Here is an 11,893-nt window from a genome sequence, read left to right on the forward strand (position 1 = left end):
TGAGACCCACTTCTTCGGCCCCTCTCTCCCAGAGATTGGCCATGCCTGGGAGAAGGAGCTCCCCTCCCTGCTGGGGAGGCCACCTGGGGTGCCTTCCTTTGGCCCCAGCCTGCCGGATCTGGGAGTCCCAGTCCTGCCCAGTCTGGGAACCGACCCGGCGGTCGCCACTGCTATGCCGTGACATGGCCTTGCAGAATGCCCTGTACACTGGAGACCTGGCGAGGCTGCAGGAGCTGTTTCCCCCACACAGCACAGCCGACCTGCTGCTGGAGTCCCGGGCCGCCGAGCCTCGCTGGAGCAGCCACCAGAGGGGTGAGGGACTGCCAGGGGCGGAGGGCTACGGGCAGGGGCCTGGGCTGACCCAACACGACACCGAGTTACCAAGTGCTTGAGGAAAAGGAGAAGCCCCTGGCTACTTCTCCCCTACCCAGAGGCTTGCCTAAGCCTTGGCTCGGGAGCGAAGTCATGCGGAGCCCAGAATAGCTTCTGCTGAACCGCGTGGCCGGGTCAGGCTTAGCTCAGGGACACAGAGACCCTCTCCGTCCATCTGTCCGTGCTTCCTTCCCCCTCCTCCCCCCTCTGCCTCTGACCCCCAACCCCAGCTTCCCCCACTCCTCTTCCCACATGCTCTTACGTACTCTGTCCTCATGAGCTGGTCCCCAGAAGAGTGCAGGGGGCGGGGAGAACCCCCCAGTGACAGACACGCCCTCTGTGCCAGGCTGGTGGAGAAGCCCAACACAGGGTCTGCAGAGAACCCGGAGTCTGCCCCGAGACCCATCGTCACCCGGGCGGCCTCGGGACCTGCCCTGGCCTTCTGGCAGGCGGTGCTAGCGGGGGACGTGGGCTCGGTCTCCCGCATCCTCGCAGATTCCAGCACTGGCCTGGCCCCGGATTCCATCTTTGATACCAGCGACCCGGAGCGATGGAGGGATTTCCGCTACAACATCCGCGCTCTGAGTACGGGCCTGGGGCACGGGGCGGGGGGGCGGGGAGGAGGCCGGGGGTTCTGAGTGGGAGAGGGGAGGCTGGCGGTGGAGCTCTAGGCTCCCTCTTGCCAGCCTCCGCCCACCTCCTCTGTTGCCTGGTGGCTGTCGGCTTCCCTGCAGGGTCTGAGACCCCCATTCCTCTCTCCCTAGGACTCTGGTCTCTGACATACGAAGAGGAGCTGACCACACCCCTGCACGTGGCTGCCAGCCGGGGCCACACAGAAGTCCTTCGGCTGCTGCTGAGGCGGCGGGCACGGCCTGACAGTGCCCCTGCGGGCCGCACCGCCCTGCACGAAGCCTGTGCTGCAGGCCACGCCGCCTGCGTCCACGTGCTGCTGGTGGCAGGAGCGGACCCCAACATCCCCGACCAGGATGGAAAGCTTCCCCTGCACCTCTGCCAGGGGGCCGGCACCCTTGAGTGAGTAACCTCTCAGCCCTGTCCCCATCCTGCTCTCAGCGGAGGGACGGGGGTCAGAGCCAAGACCCCAGGGAGGATGAGCGAGCAGGTCGGGGCGTGCGGGCTGGCTGAGCTCGGCTGGGCTGGGAGTCAGGAAGAGGGTGCTCCCTAAACCACCCTTCCATTGGCCTTGGCCCTGGAACTTTGGAAGGGCCCGTACTTGGGATGGTTTTTGCTTCCCCAGGGGTGTAAAAGGACCATGGCAGGGACCCAGATGCAGAGCCTGGGCTGGGAAGTTGTCTGGATTCATTGTGGGCAGCGGGAATACTATAAAGTGTTCATTTTTCTGACCCTGTCCTGTGCTCCAGGCCCTGTGCTAAGTACAACAGTAACTGAGACATAAGCCTGCCCTCAGGGAGCTGACTCTCCAGCAGTGTTCCAGATTGTCTGGAAAGGAAAGCAGCTCCCGGTTAAGGCATGCATTGATCCCTGTGGGCAGGTCTTGGCATTTCCCTAGTGGTGGCTAACCCTCAGATAAATGGGCCTAGGGACGGAGCTCAGCTAATTAAACTCACAGGAAACTGATAGACCCATCTTTTTAAATAGATTTTATCTGTTTATTTGACAGAGAGAGAGAGGAGGGCATGAGCAGGCAGAGAGGCAGGCAGAGGGAGAGGGAGAGGAAGAGGCAGGCTCCCTGCTGAGCAAGGAGCCCAATGCGGGACTCAATTCCAGGACCCTGGAATCATGACCTGAGCTGAAGGCAGATGCTTAACCGACTGAGCCATCCAGGCGCCCTCTCACTCAATTTTTTTGATGACTGTGGGATCCTGGCAAAGGGAGCCTTGGCAAATCCATGAAGTACCTGTACGTGCAATAGAGGCCCTCCCTCTACTGACCGCACACCTGGTGAATTTCACATCTTGATCCTGAACGGGGCCAAATTTCTATCCTTTCCATCACAAGCTACTTAACCTCCTGTTAACCTCATCATCCTTCTGCACACTCCATTGATCTATTATGTTCGAAGATGTACTCTATACCAGTATGTCCCAATAGAAACACAATGTGAGCTGCGTATGTAACTTAAAATTTTCTAGTAGCCTTATAAAAATAAAAGAACATGGGGCACCTGGCTGGCTCAGTCAGTAGAGTTGGGACTCTTGATCTCTGGCTTGTGAGTTCAAGCCCCACATTGGGTGTAGAGATGATTTTAAATATAAAATCTTAAAAAAAAAAAAAAAACAGAAAAAGACGAAATTAATTTATTAAATTGTGGTAAAATACACGTAACATAAAATTTACCACCTTGACCATTTCTGAGGGCACAGTTCAGTGGGACTAGGCAAGTTTACATTGTCAGGTGACCATCACCACCATCCCTCTCATGAACATTTTTAATCTGATAAAACTGAAATTCAGGGGCACCTGGTTGGCTCAGTTGGTTAAGTGTCTTCCAGTCAGGTCATGATCTCAGGGTCTTGGGACTCCTGGGGCTCCCTGCTCCATGGGGAGTCTGCTTCTCCCTCTGCCTCTCCCCTTCTCTCCCCCTCCCCGTGCTTGTTGTGTTCACACTCTAAAATAAACAAAATCTTAAAAACAAACAAACAAACAAACAAAAAACCAACCTGGAATTCTGTCCCCACTAAACAACAGCTTCTCATTCCTCTCTCCCTCCAGCCCGGGATAGCCACCACTCTTCTGGGTTCTAGAATTTGACTATTCTAAGTACCCCATATGAGTGTACTTACAGGACATTTGTCCTTTGGCGATGGCTTCTGGCACTCAGCACCGTGTCCTCAGGGTTCATCCCGGCTGCAGCAGGTATCAGGATGTCCTCCCTTTTTCAAGCTAAATGAGACCCCATTGTCTGAAGATGCTACATTCTATCCATGCACCTGCTGGTGAGCACTGAGACTGCTCTCATAGTTCGGCTGTTGTGAATAGTCCTGCTGGGAACATGGGTGTGCAAATATCTGTGAAACAAGTGAAATTAATTTCATTTTTAAAAAAAGATTTTATTTATTTGACAGAGAGGGAGAGATCACAAGTAGGCAGACAGGCAGGCAGAGAGAGAAGGGGAAGTAGGCTCCCTGCTGGCAGAGAACCTGACGCGGGGCTCGATCCCAGGACCCTGAGATCATGACCTGAGCCAAAGGCAGAGGCTTTATCCCGCTGAGCCACCCAGGCGCCCCTGTGAAATTAATTTTAATAATATCTTTTATTTAACCCAGTATATCCAAAACATTGTCACTTCAACATGTAATCAGTATACAGAACTAATGAGATATTTTTACTTTCTCTTTTTTTGTACCAAGTCTTCGAAATCAGTGTGTGTTTACACTCATGGTGTGTCTCCATGAGGCATGGTCATAATCCAAGCGTTCAGGAGCCACGTGTGCCTGGTGATCACCGAATCAGACAACACAGCTCTACACAATCCCACATTTTTGGCTCTGGTCACGTTCTAGCCCAGCCATATGGAGACCACACCTGGTTGAGAATCATTCTGCCCTTTCCCAAGTGAACAGAAGTATTTTTAAAGTTATTATGGATAACTTTAAGCCTATAGAAAAGTGGGCAGGATAACATGATGGGCCCCGTGACCCATCACACTCACTCTCCCTGCCAAGGGCCGCTGTCACGGCCTTTCCAGGAATTTTCTCCTGGGCCGCTCACAACTTCATTCGGTCTAGGTATTAACAATTATCCCTATTCTACAGATGAGGACACTAGCTCCCAGAGGCTAAGTTCCCTTCACCTTGAATTTCCGTGTACACAGTCTTACAGGCACGCATGACCTTCTGAGAGGGCTATCTTGGAGCAAATCTGGCTGGCCAATTTTGGTTTTGTTGTTCTTTTTCCTATGCCCCCAATTCCGTCTGCACCCATGGCCAGGCCCCACGTCTCCCTTCCTCCACCAGCCCCGGTGTGCGCAGCCCTCCAACTGCCCTGCAGGTCTGAATGCCAGACGCTCTCTTTCCTGGCTGTGCAAACGTGGGCCAGGTCCTCACACCCTCAGGGCTCAGTTTCTGCCTCAGGACCTAGGAAGAAACAAGTGAGTTCATGTAAAGCCCTCAGAAGGGTTCCTGTTCTCAGGGATGAGGGCCCGTGTGACTCTCACCCCCACAAAGAGTTTAGGGCAGCACTCCTGCCGGGGGCAAGCGGGCTTGGAGAGAAGCCTTGCTGGCCTCCAGGACATGGCCGGGATGACTAGTGACCGCGGGATGGAAGGGGAGGGGAGGGACAGAAGCCGGAGTCACCCCAGTACTCCCCACGGGTTTGCTCCGCGCGGACTGGTAGGAGTGGAGGACTCTATTTCCCTCCCCACCCCCACCTCGCCCTTCTCAGGTGTGCCGAACTGCTTCTGAGGTTTGGGGCCAAAGTGGATGGTCGGTCTGAGGAGGAGGAAGAGACCCCTTTGCATGTGGCCGCCCGGCTGGGCCATGTGGAGCTGGCAGACCTGCTTCTGAGACGGGGGGCATGCCCTAACGCCCGTAATGCCGAAGGCTGGACCCCGCTGCTGGCTGCCTGCGACGTCCGCTGCGCGTCCCCCACCAACGCGGAGGCCACCACCGCCCGCTGTCTCCAGCTGTGCCGTCTGCTGCTCTCAGCTGGAGCCGAGGCTGATGCTGCGGACCAGGACAAGCAACGGCCTCTGCACCTGGCCTGTCGCCGTGGCCACGCCGCCGTCGTGGAGCTGCTGCTTTCCTGCGGCGTCAGCGCCAACGCCATGGACTATGGGGGACACACGGCCCTGCACTGTGCTCTGCAGGGCCCGGCTGCAGCCCTGGCCCAGAGCCCAGAGCACACGGTGCGAGCTCTGCTCAACCACGGTGCCGTCCGCGTCTGGCCGGGGGCCCTCCCCAAGGTATGGGGCTGGGGCCAAGGGGAGGGCCGTGAGGGTGAGGGGGCCATCTGGGAGCCTCGGACCTGCCCCCGCTCACTCTAGATGCAGCCTCACACTTTTTTTTTTTTTTTAATTTTTATTTATTTATTTGACAGGCAGAGATCACAAGTAGGCAGAGAGGCAGGCAGAGAGAGAGGAGGAAGCAGGCTCCCTGCGGAGTAGAGAGCCCAATGCGGGGCTCGATCCCAGGACCCTGGGATCATGACCTGAGCCGAAGGCAGAGGCTTTAACCCACTGAGCCACCCAGGCACCCAGCCTCACACTTTTTGATTCATCACATCAGCAGAGCCCAACAGGGGGCAAAGGCAAGGACACAGACCAGCAGGAGGGGTGTGTGTGTGTGTCCACACATGTGCTCACACGTACATAAACACATGTGTACATACATGCATATGCACGTGCGTGTGCATGCACCAGTGTGTGCGTGTGCGATGAAGGTGGACGGAGGGCAGGAAGGCAGATAATCACGTACCTGGAAAGCCAGGAGCCGGGACTGATGTGAGTGTCAGGGAGTTTTTTCTTCGTCAGGGGAGTGAGCTGATGAGAAGAGCACGTGGGAAACTCAGCCTGGCGGTGGGATCCGCTCAGTGAGACACTCTATGCACGGGAGAGGCTCCCCCAGGGCAGAGCGATGAGCCTGAGTCATGAGGTTCAAAGCCTCCAGACCTTGTGCAGACAGACATTGTCCTTGTTTCAGAAAGCTTAGCAGGACGGGCATCCCCCAGACCAGCAGCCGCTGTCCTGGCACCAGAGAAAAAGCCTTTCACCATGAATTTCCTGGCTGTCTCCTATTTTATTAACATAAAATATTCCCAAAGTAGATTCAACTTGAAGACCTATGCTCCTAGATGCCCTGTCCCATACTGCATCATATCTGGAGGGGGCCATATAATGTCGCCGAGGGTGCTGGGAGTGGATTGGGGACCCCTTTTCTCTGAGGAGCTGGGTCAGAACAGTTATAGGGCAGCAAGCTGTGGGCAGATCCCTCTGGGCCATCTCGGGTCTTGAACTGTCCAACCCTGCCTGATTCTGGACACTCCTCTCCTGTTCCTGCCTTTCCCCTTCGCTCATAAACCTAGAAGCATCTGTCTAGATTCCTAAGCAAGACCAAATAATTAAACAGCCCGAGAGTTCGGCAGATTGGTCTCCCCTTTGGGAAAATACAAGAAAATCAACAATTAACACTAATTAATCTCCTATTAACACCAGATAATTAGGAGACGAGCAATTCCCTGTAATCTGACGGTGGCTCTGACAGCTAATGATTTCCCCTTCAGGGAGAGGGTGGGAGGAGGAGGCAGAGCAGTGAAAGGGTTTCCCGAGACCCCACTGCCCGCCCCCCGCCCCCAGCCTCGATCTGCCTGGCCTTAGGGACTAGTACATCAGTGGGGCTGGTAGAGCCAAGTGCCGCATTCCTCCCCTTCGTCTGGGTGCTGCATCCCAGGTGATCGAAAAGTTCAGGAAGGAGTCCCCCTCCGTCTCCCACAATCCGGAGCAGATCCATGCTTGGCTGAGGTGCCGTCTCCCCGCCAGGAGTCGTCTGTGATCACTGCCGGCCTCAGCCAGCTCTCCAGGAGCCACTGGGGGCTCAGGAAACCTGGAACCGGGGTCTGGTTTGATGCTTGTTCCTGTGACTATAGGCAAGTCACTGGAACGCTTTGAATGCATGTTCCTTGCATGTAACACAGTCTCTAGCGAACGGTGCTGAAAAGCTGCAGGAGCCTCCTGGGTGACAGTAAGAGGGAACACAGCCCTGCCCACCACCAGACACTATTCTATGGTGTGATACCTTGGAAGTAAGTGACAACCACGAGTGCAGGCTCTGGAACCTGGCGCACAAGCCTCATGACCCTTGGCAAGTTGCTTAATCTCTCGGGGCCTCAGTTTCCTGTGCATGACACAGGGACGTAAGAGTGCGCCTGCTTCATAGAGTTAGTATGAGAACTGAGCTCATACACATCAAGCCCTTGAGATGGGATCCTAACCTGGAGCTAGCGATCAATCCCTGTTAGCTCATGTTCTTCTAAGTTAAGTAACGTGTGGGAAAGCTGCTGGGCAATATCCCTAAGTAGAGGGAGAGAGAGATGAAATTTGAACTACCGCAGGAGGCTTCCGGGAGTGGAGGGGACTTGGGATGCTGGGATGCGCTGGGCTTGGAGATGGAGGAGGAGTCAGTCCCAGACCTGCCCTGGGCAGATGGGGTGGGGCAGCGAGGCTTTTCTAGACCACAGGACAAAGCACCCTCCCAACACACTCAGTCCCTAGCCTGCCTGGTTTTCATTGTAACAGCTTATCTGTGGTTGATGTGTTTTCACTGTTTCCTCCCACTGGAATCAAAGTCCCCAGCTGACAAGGACCTGTCTGTCATCATCATTGCTGGGTCCCCAGAGCTCAGCCCATAGTGGCCCTCAGTAAATATTTACTAAATGAAGAAATAAAAGAATGAAAATGGCTCCAACTCGATCCTACCAGGCCTCTTCTGGCCTTGTCCCTTCTCTCTGAATCCTCTCCCCAATGGCCTCACTTTAACTTGATCACAACTGCAAAATCCTAAGTCTTGAGGTTATATTTATATGTACTGGGGATTAGGACTTCAACATTTTGGGGGGGGGCAGAATTCAACCCACAGCAGCCGTTCTATCACCATCTGGCCATTCTACGCAGACTGGCTGGGGACCTGCTGTGGGGGGGAAGCCCAGAAGTGCTATCTCTGCCTTCTCCAGGTGCTGGAGCGCTGGTGTGAGTCTCCGAGGACCATTGAGGTCCTGATGAACACCTACAGTACCATGCAGCTTCCCGAGGAGGCCGTGGGCCTGGTGCCTCTCGAAACACTGCAGGTCAGATTCCAGGACCCGGAACACACACACACACAGCCTGCCTGTCCCCAAGGGACTCCCGCTGCCTCCAGGGAAGCTCCGTTCCTTCCCCCAACCCTGCCCCAGAGAAACGACCCAGAGACCCACTTACGTCCCAGCAGAAGAAGACCCACAGGGTGAACACCCAAAACTCCAGCATCCCCCCGCCCCGCTCTAGGAGGAAAGGGTGCCATTTGTCCAAGGCCACCTCACTGAGCCCCTCATTCTGTCCCCAGAAGCACCACCGTTTCTATTCCTCCCTTTTCGCCTTGGCAAGACAGCCCAGATCCCTGCAGCATCTCAGCCGCTGTGTGCTCCGTGCTCACCTGGCAGCCCACCTGCCCCACGCCCTGCCCCGCCTTCCCCTGCCATCCCGCCTGCTCCGCTACCTGCAGCTGGATTTTGAGGACGTGCTCTACTAGGTAAGTCCTGGGTTCCGTGGGTGGCCCCAGCCATTTAGAGGGATGGGTCGGAAGCAAGAGAAGAATTCAGAGCAGGGCCTTGGCCAGAACCAGCCAGCCTCCTGGACCATGGGACCTCTCTGAATCTACACCTCTCTTTTCAGATGTCCCCTGCCTTTGGGGAGACCTGAAAGCAGATACCCCAGGGGGGGTCTGGTGCTCACAGCTCCCCCAACCGAGGACTGAGTTGAACTGATTTAGGCCCGAGGTGACTGTGTCAGCAGGACGACCAACTTCCCAGGCAGATGTTGGTGCTGCCATTCTCACCAGGGAGAGACGCAGACAGAGCATGCCGCCAGGTGATGTCTAACGGAGACAGCTGGGACTCATGGCAAGGGATGCACTCCTGTCGGTGGTCTCCTGAGGCACCCCTCCGGCCTACCTGGTCCTGGTGTGAACATTAAAAATCTGCTCGCCTGCGTTGTTTGGTGCTGTGTCCAGCAGGTCTTCCTCTGAGCTGGTCACTCAGGGGACTCAGGTTGGGCAGACTTATGCCCCGCCATCTGCCCCGTGGTGCCAGCTGTGTCCTCGTCCCCCTCTGGCATCTACCAGCTGTTGAGCAGTCCAGGCAGACTTGCCCAGTGGCTCATGATGTGACACAAGGGCCAGCAGGTGAGACCGCGTCCGGACAACCAGCCAGAGGAGGGGTGAGCAAACAGGCTTCGGTAGAGAAGAGCTGCCGCAGGGATGAGGCAGTGCGGACGGCGGGACGGGATGGGAAAGGCGGCCTCGGGGCAGGGCGCTGAGGTGAAGAACAAGGCGGCCCGCGAAAAGGGAGCAGGTGTCCGCCATCAGGGAGGGTCACCGTGGCTCAGGGAGAGCGGAAGATTCAGGTTTGGCATAAACAACCCTCGCTACCTGTCGTCTAGGTCAGGGCGCGGCCGACGCACACCTGGTCCTGCCTCTCTCGGATTTAGCTTTGGGGCAGCAGGAGCTGAGCTGAGGGTTCACGTGCCGGGGGTCCCCGTCTCAGCTCGGCCAGTCGGTAGTGGCACTTAGATTTCTTCCCCTCTCTGGCTCAAGTCGCTCACATCTGGAAGACAGGAAAGGGGAGAGTCCCTGAGGGCCTTTGCAGCGCCAGGATTTTAAGACCTCGCAAGTGGCCCGCACGCAGGAGTCAGAAGGAAGATGGAGTTGACGGGGACGCAGAGCAGCCAATCAAGTGCACTGTGATCCGTGACGTCACGGGTCGCCGGACAGGTTTCCCAGGGCCCCAGAGGGCGCACGCGCAGGTGTTCACGCCTTTCCCGCCAACTTCTGGACCGACCGAGGCTGCGGTGGGCGGGGTCTGAAGGACGCAGGCGGCAGGGGCGGGGCCGGCGGGGCGCGAGGCCGGGGAAGGCGTGGAGGGAGAAGCCCGGGAGGAGCGGGGCGGAGGTGAGTGGGCCCGGGGGCTCCCACCCGGCCGCAGGGGCCTTGGGCTGACCCGCGCTGTGGGGCGCGACAGGAGGACCGGACCGCCAGACGGAGCTCCGGCCGCTCAGCTGTGGCGACGCGGGGCGGGTCCTGAGCGCGCAGGCCCGGGCGCGGGGTGGAGGGGGTTGGGCAGCGGTTTCGGCGGGGCTGGTGCGTGGGTGCGGGGGGCCTCTCCGGCAGAGCCCGTCTTGTGTCGGGCGGGGGCCTGGGAGAATGCCCGTGGCCCACCCGTCTGTTAGGCAAGGGCTTACGTGCCCCTGGGCCCGGGTGCCGCGCGCACAGCCCTGGCTCTCCGGTGCCCGCCGGAGTACCTTCTAGTGCGGGGGACCCTAAGCAAACGGGCGGCAAGGTGCCTCCGTGCTGAGCCCCCCGAGGATTCACCCGGCGATTACCAGCGTGCTTGGAGCGACTGGAGACCGGGGGACAGGGAAGCCGCCTCTTGGAGGAGGTGACATTTGACCTGAGGCCCAGGCGCGCGAGCGGAATGGGGACGAGGCTTGGAGTGCCATGAACTGATGTAGCTTTGAGAAGCTCTCCGAATGGCTTAGGGAGAGGCCAGGGACAGTCCAAGACCGTTAGGGGCTTCTGCCGACATCCAGAGACCCCAGAGACGGGCAAGCAGTTTGGGACCCCCTTTGGAGACTGGAGGTGACATGCTGATGGGCTGGCCGTGGGGGCTGAAGGAGAGTAATCCCGGATGACTGTGTTTCGGCGGAACAACTGGGTGGGCGGTGGCGCTGATTCCGAAGGCGGAGAAGATGAGCCAGGGACAGGCGGTGGAGGAGTGAGACGGCCAGTCTGGGACACAGGAAGTCGGAGCTGCCTGTTACACATCTGAAAGAGGCTATGTCACAGGGTCATTTAGATCTAGGAATCTGGAATTCGGAGACAAGGGCAGGTCTGGCGGTATAAATGGGATCGTTGGCATCAGAAAGATGCTGAGAGCTCTGTTCTAAGAGAATCCTGACTCCAGGGGATGACTTTCCTGAGAGAGTTATGTATGCACTCTGACGGGAATTTTACTTAATCCCAGTCGCATCACTCATTTTGCACCTCCTAGATCTACAGCTGTGAATGAGACCGGTTCTGGCCCTCAGTGAATTTCCCATCCAGTCCGAAAAACAAGTGTGTGAATCACTAGTTCAACTACAAGGGGCAGTGAAGTGAATGCAAGACTTGTGGGAGCAGAGGCTGAGGGCATGTAGGGGGCAGGGACCTGGGAAGACTTCCCAGGAGGCGGTTGCCTCTCCCAAAGTGTTAAGAAGGGAGAAGGATTTCTGACCGTATCTGAGAGTACTGGATCCTTTGAAGGATGCCTTATTATTTTTTTTTTCTTAAGAAGATTTTATTTATTCACTTGACAGAGCAAGCACACGCAGAGCGAGCAGCAGAGGGAGAGGGAGAAGCAGGCTCTCCACCAAGCAGGGATCCAGGGCTGGATCCCAGGACCTGGAGATCATGACCTGAGCTGAAGGCAGACACTTAACCAACTGAGCCACCCAGGCGCCCCTGAAGGATGCCTTTTTAAGGAGGATAGCAGTCAGGGAAGAAAGACCATGCAGAGTGGTCAGTGTGAGGGTCTGCTGCCGAACTTCACGCGTTCTGCCATTAGCAGACAGTGGTAGGCAGGTCCTTTCTGGGGTTAGACATCCACAGACACTCTTGCAAGCCGGGGAGCTTCCTCCCCAGCCTCCTGGCTGCGGGTCCCGCGGGCCCAGAACCTCTCCCCGGTAATTGCTTTCCGTAATGTGTTTGCTCCAAACCAATTTCACGCCTCCGTGAGGACTCCGCCCTGCACTGGAGGCGCGGACCTCCCCACCACCAACCTACCCACGTGTAACGCGTGCGCAGACACAAATGGCACGCAT

At 57.0% G+C, this 11,893-nt stretch overlaps 1 protein-coding gene across 2 annotated transcripts; it reads left to right on the top strand.

Moving 5' to 3' along the window:
* The first annotated feature begins 32 nt into the window (after positions 1-32).
* On the top strand, positions 33-9,963 carry ASB10 (ankyrin repeat and SOCS box containing 10). Of its 2 annotated transcripts, none has more exons than XM_004765965.3 (6): positions 33-312; positions 1,137-1,404; positions 4,735-5,254; positions 8,017-8,130; positions 8,385-8,570; positions 8,714-9,963. In XM_004765965.3, the coding sequence occupies exons 1-5, from the start codon at positions 42-44 to the stop codon at positions 8,568-8,570; spliced, it is 1,359 nt and encodes a 452-aa protein (XP_004766022.1). In that variant the 5' UTR covers positions 33-41; the 3' UTR covers positions 8,714-9,963. The 2 variants fall into 2 exon arrangements, with proteins under 2 accessions (XP_004766022.1, XP_012918714.1); XM_013063260.2 differs by lacking the exon at positions 33-312 and adding an exon at positions 417-957.
* The last annotated feature ends 1,930 nt before the right edge of the window (positions 9,964-11,893 follow it).

This window comes from Mustela putorius, unplaced genomic scaffold (assembly GCF_011764305.1).
Source record: "Mustela putorius furo isolate JIRA1106 unplaced genomic scaffold, ASM1176430v1.1 tig00000929_pilon_pilon_pilon, whole genome shotgun sequence".
Lineage (NCBI taxonomy): Eukaryota > Metazoa > Chordata > Mammalia > Carnivora > Mustelidae > Mustela > Mustela putorius.